Raw genomic sequence first — 19743 nt, forward strand, 5'->3', positions numbered from 1 at the left:
TAAGTGGAGTCCAAGTGTAAATCAAACACCGTACGAGAATCATTCTCGTACGAGGACTTGATCCGCACTCCAGAAAAAAAAAGAGGGGGGGGGGGGAGGGGGGGGGTGAAGACTGAAAGACATATATACATCATCAATTTTTAGGTAATATAATGGGTCAGCAACCTCAACCCTAACAATACCTCATTAACTTTCATGGAAAAAATCCCCCTTCATTAACTATGTAGTATAATTGTGTTATCACGTTCAATTTCCCTCGATCCTAACCCTATAATTTTTTCATCAGTCTCATTTTAGAAATTGCCATCCCAATTGTTATTAACTCAACCCATACCGTTGAGTTCCAAGGGAAAAAACAATCCGAACAAAAGGGTGAATTGCAAGTCAGATTACCTTGTGTAGAAACGGGTAGAATTAGAGCACACAGCAAAGAACAGAAGTAGATCTTAAATGTCAACAGAACAATTATGAACAGGACTAGATCATTGATGTACATTTGAAATTTAAAAAATGATGTAAAACACAATACAAGATTAAAATGCCAACTAGTTCCCAAAACAAAATCCAGATGAACTGTAATACAGTCCCATTTCCATTATGTTATCATCGGATTCGCAAAAGGATGAACCCATCTATTATTTTGCCATCCTAGGAATATCCAGCAAAGCAATGATCAGGGTGTATTTTTTTCAACCAGTATAGCATGTATTTGCTATTATCAACCAGTAGCATGTATTTGTTTTAGCTCATAATGAACTGATAACTATCCTTTCCCTATTATATCAGAAGCTCATCCCACATTGATTCATACCATGTTGGGCCTTTGAGGAAGCAGAAGATTATAGAACTTGTCCTGCAAGAAGAAACTCCTGCCCTTACTATCAACAGCCTTTTTCCACCCACACCACCCACCATTCACAATCTTTTTGAGCTCATCACCACCGGTGTAGTGAGGGTCCAGTATCAGGAATGCACAATCACCACTTGCCTCATTGTAGTCAACTCCCAGTAGGGTGTATGCAAGAACACCGCCGCCTACATTTACATAGCAAATTATAAAGTTTCAGATGGAATAAACACTTCCTTGTCATGTGTTTCTCTAATCATTACCACTGGACCAAATTCAAGTATTCCAAAAGATAAGTCTGCTGATCTACGGATAGCATAGAATGAACAGCACATCTCACAGCATTTATTTCTACTTCTGTTTGTCTCATGGCAACGGCAGTCAGGAAGGGGTCGTTTTTTCCTTTTACTTAAACCTGATTGATTAAACAAGAAAACTGTGTGTTCAACTCCTGACCATTCACCGCACTCATCACAGTTTATCTCAATGATTTCTGGATGCTCAGCACAATTTATCTCAATGATTTCTGAATCTCTTCTCATACAAAGACTAAGGAAAATGTGCATTTTCTCTTACTGACCTATCATGACTGGAGTTCCTTGGGTCTCGAAATGCATGGCCAGCTCACGACATTTGTCCGGAAGCTCTGATCCTGATCTCAAATTCATAACTTTGCAACTGACCTGTTCAAATAGTGAATCATTTTTATCGAGTTCATTCTCTGAAAAATAACTGTAGTTTAGCAAAGCATGCAGAAGAATCAGATGTTGACAAGCAGTGCAAATTAAACTCTCCATGTCACACTAACCCCAAGAAGTTTGTCCAAAACAAAGCTTAATTCAATGGCGCCTATCCATTCACGTGATCCAACAAAAGAATGCTCCTTGTCCCCTATCTCTACAAGTGCCTGCTGTATTTCCCTGGGAACAAGAAGTTCATTAATAGAACAAAATACTAGCTGTTAACCTACTAGACTTGCAATTTGGAAACTAATCTCTTTTATTTAATAACACAAATTTTACGCATTCCTCGTATAGGTGATAGACAGTCAAAGAGGGTGGGGGGAGAAGGGGTGTAGAAAGTGGACATAACAAATAGTTAAGTTGTTCACTGACCATCCAAAGCAAAACCAAAAAGCTGGATGGCAGACTATTATTGAGGACAAAAGGAGGGGAAATGCATCACATTAGTTTTGACTGGTAATATCTTTTGCACCTGTGAGAAGGAACTTCGATGGATGTGTAGTGCTGAAGTCTAAACCATGAAATTATGGTCTGTAGAGAGCGGTAAGCACATCCCCATCCCTGTAAAGCAAACAAAGACAACAGTGTACATCACAAATGCAGGGATACATGGAGAATAAGCATAGCATATTCTGTCATCTCATTCAACTCCTGACAGCATGTATCTATATTAATGCTTTCACATTGCATGAGAAACTAATTCACCGTTAGGAAATTAAAAGCTAAATGAAGCCAACTTGATCAGCAACAAAGAAAATTTTCTGGCATTCTAACAAGAAACAGCAACTTTAACATCCTTATAAGATAGGATATAGCAAACATGTTTCAAACCCCATGCGGTGGCTCTTGTTCAATTGTTATTGTGGTATTAAGTAAAATCTATTTACCAAAGAAGGAATATACCCAAAAGAACAACAAAAAAATGCAGAAAGTATGTGAAGTCATCCCTCCCATTCTGAATGAAAATAACATTACAAGAAAGCGATGCAGCTAAAAAAAAAGGAGAGAATTCAAAATAAACTAGAAAATTAAGAAAAGTATAGAAAAACAAGGGTTAGGGACGACCACTTAACTCTGGGTCTCTTGGAAACTCATTCACCACGAGAGGACCTCAAACTCTCATCGGGCCTCACATGGTGCATCCAAAAGTACAAAAATATGCATTCACTGCTACAAGAAAAAAAAATATATATATATATATATATTATATAGTTATATAGGGGAAAATGCAGTTGGAATAGAGCCATTGCAACAGAGCTGTTAGAATAAGCACTAAATGCTCATGACACCAAGTGTAGATAACAATACTAGAATTCCAAGTACAACAAACTTGATTATCTCCAGAAAAATAAATAAAATTTATCTTTTCATTGTAAATAATTAAAATTTATTGATCAAAGAGGGTACAAAGAAAAGCACCACCACACACATGCAATGTTTCTAAAACTGGACCAGATACCAGATTGTTTTTGCCCACATTTGAAACAGAGCAACTAACATCATCTGCCGAGAGAAAACAATCTGATGCCAGCTCCAATCTCATTAGCATCGGATGCATGTGATACAATCACTGTATCTGCTGAAGGAAATAAAAGGAATAGGCATAAATATGCCAAGCAAACTACAATGCAAAAATTGGTCAACTACGAGCCTGCAAAAGACATCTAGCAATCAAATTTATAAAAGCATGACACAAAAGTAGACTGGTTTTTCTCTCCGGGGTGTTTGGGGGAGGGGGGGAAGCTACAAAATTGGTAAAAGTTTCTTACAGAGTCATCAAAACCATCTTGAAGGTAGTGATAGTATTCATAAGAACCCTGAATCAGAGAGACAATGCCTCCAGAAACTGCAAAAAGGCATTAGATAGTAAATACTAGATACGATAAAAAGTTATGCCAAATACAGATAGTTGAGAAGTTGAGACTTTTTAACTTTCATACAGTTTAACAAAAAAGCTAGAACCAACCAAAAAAAAATGTTATAACCAAATAATGACAGAAAAAGTATATATAGGAAACTAGTGAAACAGACTAACCCCCGCTGCCAGGAATTCCAGAATGAACATCCTTGAGCAGAGCAGAACCTGAAATTATAATTTTAAGAAAACTCCACCCAATTAACAAGTATTAGAATGGAATACATACACCAATTGCTCATCAGGAAGCTGGAAATTACCCTTTCTTATTGGGATGCTGCCAGCACTACCTTCAGTGATGGAAAATTTTATGGCATTAGCAATTAGAAGGAAAGGACGATCCAAGGGCAGGCCCAGCCTTAAATGTAGGGATCTTCTAATTTCAACTGCAGAAACAAGCACTATCAATAGTGTCAAGATTCAGAAATTAAAATTTTAGTAAATGCACAAATGACTTTCATGATGACTAAATAACTAGACATGGTTTTATATTACGATTCTCTATAACCATGTATTCTACAATAAAATTGGTACCCAAGGACATAATGTGGCATCTCAGTAGAATACTGATATATATATATATATATATTTGTCAGCTTCACACAGACAAAAAATCTGGAGTTGCAATCCAGCATCTCGGTAACTTCTACCTAATCAGCCCTAGATTTCCAATACCAATTACAGCAAATGCAGTGAACAAATGAACATACTTTCCAGTCCTACCAAATTGCCAGATGCAGAATCTGCTTCAGTTCCTTACCAAAAAAAAAATTCTGCTTCAGTTAATGAAAGTTGGACCTGAAACTGCTTCAATTAATGGATGAAGAATTAGGGCATCCTTTAACCTCTTTGTCAAAGCTAAGCATCGTAACACCAACCCGGATCCAGGAGTTGTGCCTTCCTATATAAGCACTTCAACTAACTAAAATGCTCTGATAATTATACCCAACTCCCTAGGTACAGTTTATATGCATAGCCAATCCCAAGAAGTTGGGATAGCACTAGCCGATCACAATTACATCCTGATGATCCAGTGTTCCTGATGCATGGCCTCAATGTACTTCCTCAAATTTATCACAGCCAACGCTAAGGCACAATGCAAGGCATCCTACAAGCCTAGAAGGCATAAGCCTTGAGGCATTGAGCATTAGCCTCACAAGCAAGATCTTTCAATAATTGAACACCTAAATCAAATGCATAAGATATACACATAAACAAGGAAAAAGAAAATCAAATATGTAAGAGGATTATACGACAACGTTCAGAATAAATATTTTTTAAGGAAATGCGTGGCAATTGAAGCATAAGTTCCCCAACACTCATGGTTTTATGCAAATGCAAAAATCATGTGTCCTACACAAGATGTGTGAACCGCCAGGCTTAATACTTTTCAAGGTTGATGGCCTAAAGCAAGTATAGAACAATGGTTCCAAAATATCTTCTCTCTACACACCTTATTTGATCTTCAGTTGTACTTTACCTTGTTTCATCTCAGTCTCCCCATAATCGAGTTCATAGAGAACTGTTACTGGTTGCACAAACCCAGGAGGACAGAAGTGATATGGTCGTGGCTGCAAGCACAATCAACTGCTTAGTAGAACTGTAAACACTAAAACACAAGAACCAAAGCCATAGGTTATGAAAAAATATAATGTCTACTAGAATATAAATGGTTCCCGGCACCCTTGATAGACATGTAAAAAACAGTATATCTTTCAAAATAGAAGAGGGAAAAAATAGGAAAATTCCAAGATTAAGTGCATACCTTTCTAGGCATGCAATTAAAAGTGAGTCCATTACTAACAATGATACAATATAAAGCAAGTAGCAATGATACGAGAATAGTCTGAAATAAGTATAAGAAAACTTTTTGCTGACTGACTCTACATATTGTGAAATAAAATCCGCAATTTTTGGACAATCTGAGCAAAGATGAATAATGAAACTTCCCCAAAAATCCATTAATATTGTTCCCAAAGAGATGATTGTCCACTGAAGGATAGGGTTGTCCCAAAATTTTCATCCTTCAGCTTAATCCCTTCTCTATTTATTAAGTTTGATAGAGCATTTAAAGTGATTTTAGACGCAATTGGGGTCAGGCAGTGTTGGGACAGTACCTTTGTTCTGAGACTGGACAATTGTTCCTCCAGTGGTATATGATGTTTCATGGTTTAGGTGTAACTTCAACCCCTATAACCCTTTTGATTTGTTTCTCTCTGTTTTCCTTTTCTCATTTCAATAAACTTCAATTGAAAAGAATGATTTACCTACTGCTTAGAAACAATAGTGTTTCCAACAACTATTCAGTATTTTAATGAAGATAAAAGCCTAACGTAAGAACCTAAAAAGATGGGTTAAAAGCATTCCATGTTGAGTTTACCTGAGGATGTTGTGTAAAGAGATTAGAGTAAAGAGTCTTCTTCATTGTAGTTAACTGATCTTCTAAACCTGGCACAATCAGCTTCGACACAGCGTGTGCTGCAGGAAGATCCTTAGAAGCATAGCAAAGGATATCAAACTTAAAGCTGACAACAAAAAGCCTTGCCGGCTCTGAAGCTGAAAAGACAAATGTTCATCCCAGATAATGAGTTGCAACATCAACAATTGCTATATATGTGACTGGAAAATGTCGATAAATTCACCCAGCGTTATTCAAGATACAAAACAGTTTGTTCACCAAAATCAATACCTGGAAAATATTCTGCAATTGGTGCCACAACTTGTGTAGAACTTCCTGATTTATTCAGCAGGATACTCACTTGGATTGTACCTGCACTCTAACCAAAGAAGCTTTTACTACGAATAAATCAGAAATACGTTAGTTTACAAAAGTTAATTATACATTAGAAGAGTCTAATAGTTGTCATAAATAAGAAGGGCCAAGTTGAGCATGAAATACAAAGAACCTTCTAGAATATTGTGATTGACGAACAACAACTCAGCCTTATCCGAACTAAATGGATCCTTGCTCTCCAATCAGCTCTATTCGAGGTCATACTTGATACAAGGTCTAAGCTATGAATGTCTTTCCCCACCACTTCTCCTAGGGTCATCTTAGGCCTGCCCCTAGCTCTTTAGTTCCTTCAATCTGAATCAAATCACTCTTCCATATTGGAGCATCCAAAGACTTCCGTTGAACATGGTCATGCCACCTCAAATGATTTTCTCATAGCTTATCATGATCTACTCCCAAATCATCTCTAATATGACAATTCCTTACTTTACCCTTCCAAGTCTTTCTACACATCCATCTCAACATCCTCATCTCCACAACACTGAATTTATCTATAGAATGCTTCTTAACAACCCAACATTCTACACCATACATCATAGTCGGTCGTATGACTGATTACACAACACTCTAGATGCACCTCTCCACTTCATCCATCCTATGATAATTCTCTATGAAACATCATCCTCCATCACTCCATGTCACCTTCTTTATTTATGATTGAACATAAATACCTAAAAAAATTAATTTGCGGAATCTCCCTCATTATCCATCCTAGTGTAACTAAACTTACACACTATATGCTCCATCTTCATTATACTTATCTTTAAACCTTTTAATTCTAAGGCTGATCTCCATAACTCCAACTTGGCATTAATCCTTGCTTTTGTCTCGTCCAACAAAACAATATCATTAACAAAAAGAATACACCAAGGAACCTCATCTTGAGTGTTTCTGGTTAAATTATTCATGATAAGCGCAAACAAAGAAGTGCTAAAGTTGATCCTTGATGTAACCCAATTGTAATTGGAAATTCAGTGCTTTGACCCCCCATAGTTCTTACAAAGAAGTGCTAAAGTTGATCCTTGATGTAACCCAATTGTAATTGGAAATTCAGTGCTTTGACCCCCTATAGTTCTTACATTAATCACCACACCATCACACATATCTTTAATTATGTCCACATATTTACTTTAAACACTTCTCTTCTCTAGTATTTTCCAAATTAACTCTTTAGCGATTCTATCATAAGCTTTTTCTAAGTTAACAAAGACTATATGGAGATCCTTCTTGCAATATCTAAATCTTTCCATGAGTCTCTTAAGTAAGTACATTGCCTATGTCGTGGATCTTCTTGGCATAAAACTAAATTGGTTCTCCATAAATAAAGATGACAAGATGAGAGAAAGTTACTTGAGATGATTTGGACAGTTCAATAAATACCATCTCAATTGTGATTGATGTACAACAACTACAACAAACTCAGCCTTATCCCAACTTAATGGGGTTGGTATATGGATCCATGCAAAACAAATCAGGGAAAAATTAGGTTCAAACAAAAGGGGAGGTAATGAAGAGATGCAAAAATGAGGGAAGGGAAATGAGATGAAAAATGAAAAATGAAAGCTGAAATGGCAACAAATGGCCGGCAATAAAGAGGATAGGATGAGGATGCTGATATGGATGAATGGCAATACTACGAGGATGGAATATCTTTTGTACACATTCAATTAAAGATGACAAGACAAGAGAAATTTGCTTGAGATGTTTGGACATGGTCAATAAATATCATTGAATGCAGCAGTGACAAGTGAGCGTGATCATGGGTGGTAAAAGGAGCTGGAAGCCAAAGATGAGTGGGGTTGAAGTGGCAAACAAAGGCATGAGTACTTATAAACAGAATCTCGGATTGAGAGGATCAGAAACATGATTTGTGTAGCTGATACCAAGTAGTTCAGCTGATAAAGAAAAGTGAGTTTAGTTGAATCAAAGGAGAGGCAAATTCTACTAACCTCTCCAAAAGTTAAGGACCAATCTGATTTGCTGTCTGAAAAAAAGTATGAACAAGTTATAGTTTTGCCATCGGATTCTTCTGCAATGCTCTTCGAAAGGACATCCGAAAGATGTGTCTGATAATCTAATTCCATGCCACGAAGCATGACAGGCCGAGACATTCCCCTAGACCTTTCATTTACCCCTTCTACTATAAATACAACCCCAGGATCTGTGAGCTTAGCCATAACAGCTTCAGTTGCTGAAGACAAGACCTCCTCGGCATCTAGGATACATGAAATTGGAATCAAGGTCAGAGAGTTCATACCTATAATACATAATCCAGATTGATAACGTACACAAAATGTCCCAGAAACAGCATGAATCTGAGTGTGTAAAAACTCACCAGACGCTCTGTTTGTAGGAACGTAGATAGGCAAATTCATGGCCAACTCGCACCGGAGGAGGCAACCTCTTTCCCACACATACTTGTCAGGGTGCTCTTCATAAACAACGGTAGTAACGGCTTCTAGGTTTGGAGATTTTTCGGTTTTAGAGACGAAAAAGTGAATCTCGCTGGTAATCGGATGTGCAACAGCTCCTATCGTATCACGGATACCCCGATCATTCCCTGAGAGGAACTTTCTCATTTTACGAGCAGCATCAGCTGCCTTACCAGCATTTTCTTCCCAATTACTATCTCCAGGCAGTAAAGCTCCGATCACATCGAATCCTCTCAGCAATAATGTTCTAAGATCATCTGTTCCATTCACAATACAATTTCAAAATTCAACAAGGGGGCGAGCGATTGATTGGGGAAAAAAAAGAGGGAGGAGATTAAAATTACCTGATTCTTTATTGCAGTCCGGCGAGAGGGAATCCCCTGGTTGAGTGTGGAGACATTGGACGGTGGAGACAATGGTGAGTTGCTCAAAGAATGGTGATCCGATCAGCCACTGAAGGCCCCGTTCCTTGCTGGCGATGATGAGCTTACGGCACAAAACCCTAACGCTTAGCTCCCGGCGATCGTTGTCCATGATCGATCTCGGCGAAGATACTATTAACCGATCACCAGAGACCCCGATACCGCCGATCCTCCAGAGCTTAGTTGTAAACTGTAAATTGCTTTATTGCGTTTCGGCCGCCATTTTCTGATTTCGTACACTGTTGATTCCAATCTGAATCAGTCGATTCATCCACAAGGATTTTAAAACTCGAATCACATATTGAATTGGTCCTTCCACCGATTCCGATCCCGATTGAATCGAAAATTGCTAAATTCGGTCCCAAAACCCTAGAATCGGCCGTCAATTTGAAAAATCAGCTATTCAAGTCTCAAAAACCCTTGAATCGGCCATTCTGGAAGACTGCAACGAGTGGAATTGGGATTGAGCACGATAAATTTCGATTGGAATCGGTCCCAAAAACCCTAGGCTGTTAGGCTGTTCCAGAATAGCCAGAATCGGTAATCCGATTTGAATGATTGAAGAAAGTGAGCTAACAACCTTAGGGTATGTTTGGTTGATAAAGAATAAGAAGAAAATGTATTGTCCATTTTTTCTCTCCTCATACTACCCGAAGAGAGAGAAACACAAGGAGCATTAATATAAGCTACATAACCAATTAGAAACACACAAAACCCTTTTGTTCCACCATGTAATAGTCATGCCTGACTAACCTTGAATCGTGAAAGTTGGAACAACTCTTAATAGGGGCAAATTTGTATAAAAATAGATTTTTATTAAAATAATGGGAAAAATATTTCTATGGAAAATTGTGGTCCTCCGCCGAAACATATGGAAGTCGAAATAATCAACCATTAAGGATGAAATTGAAATTGACATCTTTATGAATGCTTTTTCGTGCACTGTCATTGATCCTCACGCACACAGAGAAAAAACAATCCCCTACAGAAAACACTTTCCCTAAAATTACAGGCAAAACCATACTATATGGCTGGATACGTATTGACATCAATCCCTTACAGAAAACACTTTCCCTAAAATTACAGGCAAAACCATACCATATGGCTAGATACGTATTGACATCAATATTAAATTATTAATAATCCTACCCAAAAAAACATCAATAATAATAACCATGCCCCGGACAACTAAGATGATGGTTGGGAATTCCTTCCCAAGCTGCCAGCTTGGAGATCCCCGTCCCTATGATCATTTTACACAGATCTTGGTTTACAAAATGATGATATTATGAGAACCTAGCAGCTAGCATAATAATGAATGCTAAGATCCATGATCAGATGATCAGAGTTCACAAGTTATCACTAATTAGTTAATGAGTCCTTATTCAAAGTGACACCCTACTCAGGTCGCCATTCAAAATTTAGGCAACTCTCCATATCTTAGAATGCTAATAATGTGGCATTAACACTCTTCTCCTGTACAAATCTAGCCCATTCATAATGTCAATCAAACAATTAACAACGGATCGTTCACATGCTTTCACGAGGAAGCACTGCGCTTGAATTGCACAACCAGCTGCCTCACTCGGACTGTTGGATGTTTTGACCTCACTCAACGACGACTTCAATGTGTAGGAGGAAGCAATCACATAACATTTGGATGAAAATGCTGAACCCTCCACAATCAACAACCAACGCTCCAACATTCATTTCACTCGCACACTGGGATGCAACACATTAACTGAGAACTTCCATTCTGCTGCCTCAGCTGTCAAGCCTGCAACAGCATGTGTTCAACAGAATGACATCTGGGTAAGAACTGCTCTTCCAACTAGATGGATATAGTACCACAATGGAGGTGCATAGCATTACCTTGGTAAAGAGAACTTGGAAGCTCTCCAGCAATATATCTTCGAGCTCACCCTTGACTCCTTCGTCCGACTGCCAAAATAAATTAAGAAAAATCGTACTAGAATCATCTAGCATTAGTTCATCTTTTGCATTTAGTTGTCCTACTGATCAGCTCAGCAATCCACGAAAATGTTGCAGGTCAACATTATGATTAGCTTTACAAGTTTAGCTCTAAATCACTGTACATGGCCAATAAGATTTATAGTTTCATGCAAGTGCACAACAGAGAAATCAAACCCATTAAACATGCTTACCTATCCTCATCCCAGAGCTGTAATTGTAGATGTTGGAACTGGAGCGGAGAGTACAAGGATCACTTGCACAAAAATATGTCTTCTGAGGGGTAGACAATTCAAGTTTGTTTTCAGGCTGGGTCTCTAAACAAATAGTCTGTGAAGAACCGGCTGAACATACCCTTTGATGAAGCCTCACAGGCTTTGAGAAGCAGCTCGGCTGATTCCCTTCAATAGCAAAAACCTGACACTCTTGGTTGCTTCCCCCTTCTTTGGACAAGCCAACTCCTAAATGGGACACCTTTTGTGTATCAGGTTGCACTGATCTGTGCAGTGAGAAAATCCCATTGCTCTGGGAAGTAAGTTCGCTATTTCTAGAGGCTCTGTCTGTTTCATTACTACGAGTGCATATAATTGAGTACTCGGACTGAGAATCAGAGCATGTGTCGATTGCCCCTTTTCTAACTCTTCCGGAGGTGAAATCAGAATCATCTGAATGTGATTTGTCTTGCATCCCACCGAAGCAACACAGCAAACACAAAGATTGCCTTTTCATTTTATCAGTCTTTGTTGCAGTACAAGGAACAAGATCGATTCTAACCTCTACGTTACACCCTAGTACATGTTGAAGTGAACTGGCAATAATTTTCCATGATTTTTCTGCCTTCAACACGTGATCAGGATGATAGAATTCCACTCCAGCTATTGCCAGACCTGAAGTTTGGACAAGCACGCAATCATGATCTTGTGGACATCAGGAACAATACCACCTCAAATATATATAACTGCAAAATAACAAAGATCAATCATCTCAAACCATCCAATTCTATCACATTCAGATGTGTCAATGTCTCAATGTATGTGAACAATAGCTCATTGGCATCCAGAAGTGATCGAAAAGGGTGCCAGTTGGCAGGTGCATCAATTTTGCACCCAAAAAGGACAAGAGTTGCATACATAAGAATCTCAGCCTAGTCATAGCACTTCATATTAATGAGGCAGCCACTCAATCCAAACCAGAAAGATACACTGGTTCTTGGTTATACAATTAAACACATAATACATATTGGGTCCTACAAGAAGTAAATCAAAATAAGGTAATGCGAATTGTGAGTATATTACACTACTTGATAAAAGTGGAGCAGCCATTTAAATTTTTTTGGATTCTACCCCCAAAAAAATATATTAAAAATTTTGGAGCCTTCTATTTGTTTTCGCTTTTTCATTTCTCTTAACATGGATACTTCTATAGACTGGATAAATAAGATCTACCAATGACAAACCTGGAACAGGATATCTGTCCCTTGCATCCATATTTCTTGCTTCTTATTATGATTCATACCAATAAAAATGTGACCACTGAGCATGCATTGGAGAGAAGACAAATGTTTACCAATATGTACCTTGGTTGATACAAACAGAACCCAATCTCCCTTTTTTCTGTAAAAATCTCTTCAGTGTATTTGAGTGGCAGTTTTCTATGACTCTCCTCCAAATGGTTCTTAGCTTCTCCTTACAATCTCCATGCATCTCTGAATTATGGGACTTACTTTCATCACATAAACAAGAGACAGGATGTTTCAAAATCTCTCTGGTAGAAGATTTGCTGCCAAAGCCATCATCTAGACATGGAAAAGAGGGAAAAAATGAGTATTAAAGAAGAGACACAAGCATTTGTACATTGAAAACAAAGAAATCAGATTATTCACACCTCTCTCAAATGCTGTTGTCAGGCACACTCTTGAATCATTTGCATCCAAGGATGACGATTCTATAGAACTCAATTGTAGAAGAGCAACTGTTAGCCAGGTTGTTTGATTCTTTGATGACCTCAATTGTTTCTCAGTTTCAGAAAGTATTTTTAAGGCATGCCTTAACTTTTGTAAGTTCGCTTCAGGTATGACAAAGGATAGAAACCATTAGTAAGACAACATACCAAAATGCAAGCAGTGCAAAACAAGAGCAAACTTTGATAACAACCTTATTGCATATAAATTCATGTTCTGCAAATATTCATTGCATACATTATGTTAAAAAACAAAATATTTCAGCACTCTTCATTGATGTTGTTATTGTTCCATTAATAATTTTCTTGTTTGAATTCCAAAATCTACCCTTGTCTTGGAGCCATTCTTCTAGTTCTATTAATTCCAATCAACCAGCCATTTTGGGCAGCCTAAGTCCCTGATTTTTCCTTGATTGTGAGACCCTAAAACACAGATATCTCCATTCAATGAACCTCAGTTTTCCTCTCACCAAAACCCAAAACATCAATTCGCTTTAAAATTCATTGACCTAAAACCTCAAGTCAACCATGCCTCATTTCAATGGGTCAGGTACGTGAACCTTTTCCTACCATTCCACTATATCTAGGCACTTAGTGACTCCATCCAGACATAAACTGCCATGTCCTTTTGGCCTTCAGACCCATCATTTTAGACCTCTTGAATATCACTACTCATTAGTGTCATCACAGTTCTTCGTCATGCATACCCAATCATCTTCTCAAATAGATACACCATCTGATCTGGCTCCCATGATATAGTCCCCAATGCTTCATTAAAGTTCCGAGGAACACTTCCGTTCCTAATTCCATCTTTCCAGCCTTGCCACTAATTCACCCCATTATCCCTGTCCATGTTACAATCATAGACTTGAATCCTAAAAAAGCTAAATTTTCAGTTCATATTCAATTGTTAATATCCTAATTTTATAAAGAAACGAATTCCAACCTTCTTGTTTGACTTTAAATCACAAAACTAGTTTGCACCACACATCTTGGGTGCATGGGTATTCTTCTGATCTCATTCGACCTCTGTCACATCACCACAATCTTTGGGCTAACCAAGTCTACCCATATATTGTTTGAACAAACAAAAATTTATATTAATATCAATTTGGAAGATGCATTGACAACCAACCACCTCTCCCCTACCCAGCCAAAGAATAAAAAATAAAAGCAAGGAAAATAAATAATAAGAAACCAGTAAGCTTACAATTATCCCTTCCAAAAAAGTTTCTTCTAGCCTGGCATCTTCCAGCAAGAATGTCCATGATTAGATTTGCAAGCTGAGAAATCAACTGCATAGGATCAACCCTTGATTTCATAAGGTCCCTAGCCCTTCTAACTGTGTTTGAAGAGTCAGAGGAAAAAGCCAAATCGAGCAAGCCAAGCAGTTCATCATCAGAAACAAATCCAATCTGACAAGGGGAATAAGAGAAGGATAAGTCAGAAAAGTCCAAATAAGCATCCTCAGTGGCTGGATGCCAAATAAATCATATCATAACCACCACTTACAAGCTCATGGGTCAGTGATATTGTGATTCTTTTCCCAAGTAAACTCAGCTGATCAAGCATCATCTCTGCATCTCGAAGAGAACCATTAGCTTTGGTAGCAATGAAATCCAAAGCAACAATGTCAAAATCCAAACCCTCTTGAACACAAATTTTTGTCAACATATTTGCAACATCAGCATCCTTTATCCTTGGAAAGTGATATCTTTGGCAACGAGATGCAGCAGAACGTGGTAACTTATCCAGGTCAGCAGTGATCATTATAAAGACAACATGTTGAGGAAGATCCTCCAGGCTATTCAAAATGGTTGCCCATGTTTCCCCACTAAGCAACTGGCACTCATCAACGATGAAGACCATAAACCGAGAGGAAACTGGTGGGAGTACTGCATTCTTAAGGAGGGACCTAACCCTATCTGTCCGATTGATCCTCATGGGATCCACTTCCTTCACATCTTTGCCCCTTCCAGAAAAAAAGAGAAAACATTCTTGACACGATCCACATGGCCTATGCTCCTTCAGGGAAAGGCAATTCAGAGCTGCTGCAAAGATTCTAGAGGTCGAAGTCTTACCTGTACCATGGGGTCCATGGAATAAATAAAAGGATGTGATTCTTCCTTTCAAAATAGCACTCAGGAGAGACCGTGCTACTACATGCTGTCCTATCAAATCATTGAAAGATCTTGGTCTGAATTTCTGACAAAAGTTACTTGGACTGTCTGCATGATGAGCAATTTCTCTCTTAAGATATGAGCAGGGCTGTCCTTGTCCAGATGGATCCATCTCGCCACCTTCACTCAATAACAAGGGATGATCCTCAAAATCAGAAGCAAGACTCGATTCCCTCAATGTTGGGGTTCTTGACCAGCAACAACTAATCCCACATCCACGGTGATAGCGATCCACAAGTTTTGCTTCTTCATTTCCAAAAAGTGATGCACTACGGCTTGAACCTTCCATCCGGGCATCGCTTATGGTTGGATTTGGACTACTTACACAGCTTCCCACCACCTCTGCTTCTGCCAAAGATGATTTTATTCTTGAAACACATCCAGATTTCCTTCTTACAGTAGGATCAATTCTTTCTGACTGTGCAGATCCTAAAGTCAGTTCTCCATATGAATCTGCATGCTCCATATGGTTGCAGGAAGTTGGGATACATTTCAAATCTAATAATGCTTTGTCCCCATGATTACTGACATGTCTTTGACTAAATGATTTGTTCCCGTGGACACCATCACAATTTGATTTAGAATGTCCCGACTCATCAACCTTTCTAGGCCTTGCCAAATCTGAGCTTCTATTTCCAAAGTGAGGTGATTTCTTTGATGAAAATGACTTGCAACCAGATACTCTCGAACCAAATCTCAATTCAGGATCACTATCAAACTCCACTTTCTTCCATCTAAATTCTTCAGGTCACCTACATGGAAACCATTCACCAGACCACGCCAAGAATTGGTTTCCCAGCACATATTGTCGACACAAGCAGTGAATTTGTTTGTACAGTTTGTTGATGGATCCCTCAGTGATCGAACTCTTCTTAGTGTTACAAGAGCCTTAGAGAGAGGGATATCAACAGAATGACGCCGTCCATCGGACATCTTTTAAAATTGGGTTCTATAACCTTCAAATCCTAATTACAGAACCAACGAGGATACGACTTCCATTACAAACCAAAAGCAAAGTCTGCAATACAGATCCTCATTTTCCAAAATGGGAATCTTAAAGACCAAATGATGATACGGCATACCCAAGTTCACTACCAAAATGAAAATAAAAAAGCAGAGTCAGCATTACACATCTTCAGTTTCCACCAAAATCGATAAACGTAAAAGTAAAAGAAAATCAAAAAATCTAAATCACTAACTTCAAAAATCACAAACCATAATAAGGATAAACCCCTTAATAGAAATGCAAATAAAGATAACCCAAAAAGCTCACCAGTTCCTGATCACAGCAATCATCAATCCAAGCAAGAAAAGAAACAAACCATTTATTCCTGATTAAAGCAATGCAGAAATGCAAACCAAAAATATGTCACAACTGCATTCATTTGTCATAGTAAGCTGCAGAAGAACCGAATCTTAAAACAAATACAAATCACAAACCCAGCGGATTTTTTTTTTTTAAGCCTCGAATCTTCCATTTGAATTAACGTAACAAGCAAAGCAAAAGAAACAATATGAACGGACAAGTTGAGAAAAACAAACCAGTATGCAGCTCGTGAAGAAATCCTGAGATCCTCGACATTCCAAGAACGAGAAGACAAAGAAAATGGAACCCTAGAGCGCCAATCTTGCCATCTTGGTGGTCGAGCTTTTGAGCTTAGAGTGTAGACTGTGTAGAGTGTAGAGTAGTTAATACGTTTGCGGAGTCTATAGGCCTTCTTAGGCAGGAAGAAAGTGGCAGAATAGTAAATAAGAATTCTTACTGAGGGTGTCAATATATTACCATTCCTCTGAGCTGTTCGTAGTCAGAGATTCCAGGAAAAAATTGTTCCCCCCTGCAGAGGTTGCAGAGAGATTGATCCTCGAGAACGGCGCCATAAGGATATTTTTGTAATTTTTTATGACTTGATGACAGTTTGAAGTCCCTGTAGTTTTCTCCGTGGCTAAAAAAGCTGTGCTTTTGGCGGGTAGACTGGTTGAAGACGAATGCTACCTGTATTTTAAAACGGGAGGGTGGGGCCCATCCATTTTAGAATTTCGGTAGTTGACACTTGAACGCGAGTGTCGTTTGTTGACGCACTTAACAGTTAATAACCGAATACGTTCTTTTCATCACACCACTAGGATCCTCACCCACGCGCTCAACGTCACAGCGCATCGAATGGTTGGGTGGATTTTGGGATGTTTAGATCTTCTCAGCCATCCGATGGACACTATGACATTAGATGCTTTGGAGATTATCCAACTCTACATTATATGTTGTCCCAACTTACTCCTCTCACCATACTTTCACTAATAGATGTATGATGATATAAACATGTTCAGCAAATTTGAACATTTATTTGAATCACCACATGACCCTCCTTTATATGGTACGATGTACAAGAACCATGGAAAGTTGAGAAATAGGTGAAATTTGGGTAACCCTCCATAAATAGGACCCAATGTCATGTGGGTAGCTTCCCTTGTCCCATCCCACAACAACCTACTTTCATATATTTGAGGAATTATTTCCTTCAGCCACTTGAGGAGTTTTCTCCATTTAGTGTCTTCTGATTTTGACTTGTCCCTCTTAATTTCGACTGTTAAAATTGGGACACGTGGGCCATAGTGGAGGGTCCGCCCATGGGCCATTTATCAACTGGACTGCTAGTTGGCTTGACATTTTTAGAAGTTAAGCAATTCATGGTGCAGGTATGAAGTAGGCTGAGGCGTTGAGCTAGTTCTAAGCTGTTGGGTGCTTTATTGCTATATATGCCTGGCTAAAACCTAGACCCACCTTATTAAATGGTCCAGATTTGGGTGGGTTGGGCGGGTGGGCCGTTGAATAGGCACCCATGCCTTTATACCACAAATCTTATCCATTTTATGGTTGTGTATGTTTTGAGGTGGGTATGGGTAACTAATTTATTAAGAGGCAATGGAATTACGAACTAGCGTAGTCATTAGTCGTACCCTACATTCAAACATTTACAAAGTATAGGTGATTCTTCTCAGTTTTTCTGGCTTCAAAATGTATTTTAGACTCGGAATATATTTTCAAAATACAATCCAAACACAGCTTCAATTTACATGAGAAAGGGAAGGTTTTGGAAAATTTTCTCTCTTTTGACATGTGACCTTTTTAGAAAAGAAATTTATAGAAACAATAATGATAAAGCCTAGTTACTAAAAATAATAACAATAATAATAATGATAAAACATAGAAAGAAAAGGAAAGAAAATGGAGGAATAAATTATCAAAATCAAAGGCTAAGTGACAATAAAAAAATAAAAAAAGTAAATTATTTGGACAACCTTGTAGCATGGCTTGATTTCTTGACACCCCTAAAATTTGAAACTATTACTTGAACAATCCCTGCATTTTAAGATATCTTACAATTAACCCTTGTTCATTAGTCAGTCACTGTTTACTGATAACGTCATGGGTTGAAATTTTCTTAAATGCCCAAATTACCCTTAAAAGGGTAGTAAATTTACCATTTTATATTTTCACTAAAACAAGGGAAGATTCTTTCTTTCATCGTTGAACAACCCTCCATCTCTCTCAGCCTTGTCATTTTTTGCAAGAATTGTCGGGGATACTGGACCAAAGGGGAATCCTCCGTAACATTCCAATTGGGGGTGAATGCCATAAAACAAAGTGATCGAAGCCGAAGCCTAACCCATAGCCACACGAGGGGAGAAAATCAATGACTTCGCATTTGGGCAACGAGAGTTCTAGCCACCTAGCCACGATGTACAAGGTAGCTTCTAAGCTATCCACACTGAGGTATGGTACAACATGATTTAGTAGGAATCCCTCATCATCGTTCACTACCATTAGTCTTGTCTGATTAGACCAGGGAAGGGTGTTATTGACACAATGCAATAGCGGATGAGAGTTATAACACCACGAGTCTAATTTATTTTTTGGTAAAGCAATAAGAGTCTAATTAAAAAGTAAAAAATCACTAATACTAAGAGGATTCTTCCTTCACCTTATTATTTCTGTTAGTAGGGCTCCAAGGAGAGCTGGACTCATGACCTCTTATTAATTGTGAGGTGTTGGTCATTGTCAACTGAGTTACCCTAGTAGGATAAAAACGATTACTCATATGATGCCACAATCAATCATTTTGGGATCGAACTAGGATCCTCTCCATTGTGCCAATTCTCCATCACACATTTAATAGATAGCAGCGAACAATATGCACCCTTAAATGCTTCCAACCATCGGATGTACATTGGGAGGTTCTGACACGCTGGAGAGGATCCAAGTCATGTATCATATATTTGCAAATTGTGTCTCCCATCATGTTGGGTGAATCAGGAGGCTCATGAATTCTATGAATGAGATGTGACTAGATATCCTATCCTTCCGGTCTAAGGTAGAACATTAGACCGGGAGGTCTGATTTTGATTGTACCAGGCCTTTGCCCAAAACGCCTCACGGTTTTATGCTATTTGTCATAGATTCCATGGCTAGACCATTGGATCA

General features: G+C 38.4%; 2 protein-coding genes across 3 annotated transcripts; both read right to left on the reverse strand.

The window, feature by feature from the left end:
• Nucleotides 1-446: 446 nt before the first annotated feature.
• Nucleotides 447-9580, reverse strand: LOC122077459 (probable Ufm1-specific protease). Of its 2 annotated transcripts, XM_042643407.1 has the most exons (13): nucleotides 9076-9576; nucleotides 8635-8988; nucleotides 8249-8514; nucleotides 6195-6282; nucleotides 5886-6061; nucleotides 4986-5076; nucleotides 3766-3891; nucleotides 3626-3673; nucleotides 3360-3436; nucleotides 2063-2151; nucleotides 1656-1767; nucleotides 1428-1530; nucleotides 447-1035 (listed from the first exon to the last, which is right to left on the reverse strand). In XM_042643407.1, exons 1-13 carry the CDS (start codon nucleotides 9263-9265, stop codon nucleotides 806-808), a joined length of 1950 nt encoding a protein of 649 aa, XP_042499341.1. In that variant the 5' UTR covers nucleotides 9266-9576; the 3' UTR covers nucleotides 447-805. The 2 variants fall into 2 exon arrangements, with proteins under 2 accessions (XP_042499341.1, XP_042499342.1); XM_042643408.1 differs by lacking the exon at nucleotides 8249-8514 and having other exon boundaries at nucleotides 6195-6275; nucleotides 9076-9580.
• A 910-nt stretch (nucleotides 9581-10490) lies between these two features.
• Nucleotides 10491-16956, reverse strand: LOC122075785 (protein STICHEL-like 2). Its single transcript, XM_042640947.1, is given in 11 exon segments — nucleotides 10491-10930; nucleotides 11026-11094; nucleotides 11319-11397; nucleotides 11479-12011; nucleotides 12701-12919; nucleotides 13009-13188; nucleotides 14294-14498; nucleotides 14596-15986; nucleotides 15989-16354; nucleotides 16537-16594; nucleotides 16806-16956. Coding segments are annotated over 8 exon segments (2838 nt in total). The 5' UTR covers nucleotides 16197-16354; nucleotides 16537-16594; nucleotides 16806-16956; the 3' UTR covers nucleotides 10491-10930; nucleotides 11026-11071.
• Nucleotides 16957-19743: the final 2787 nt, after the last annotated feature.

The sequence above is a fragment of the Macadamia integrifolia genome, chromosome 4 (assembly GCF_013358625.1).
Source record: "Macadamia integrifolia cultivar HAES 741 chromosome 4, SCU_Mint_v3, whole genome shotgun sequence".
Lineage (NCBI taxonomy): Eukaryota > Viridiplantae > Streptophyta > Magnoliopsida > Proteales > Proteaceae > Macadamia > Macadamia integrifolia.

Excerpts from the sequence above, each read along its gene's own strand:
- LOC122077459 (XM_042643407.1), bottom strand. The coding sequence starts at position 9,265 with ATGGACAACGATCGCCGGGAGCTAAGCGTTAGGGTTTTGTGCCGTAAG. Across the intron at positions 8,515-8,634 it reads TCCTACAAACAGAGCGTCTG|ATGCCGAGGAGGTCTTGTCT; the intron begins GTGAGTTTTTAC and ends CATGTATCCTAG. Across the intron at positions 1,531-1,655 it reads TTTTGGACAAACTTCTTGGG|GTCAGTTGCAAAGTTATGAA; the intron begins GTTAGTGTGACA and ends CTATTTGAACAG.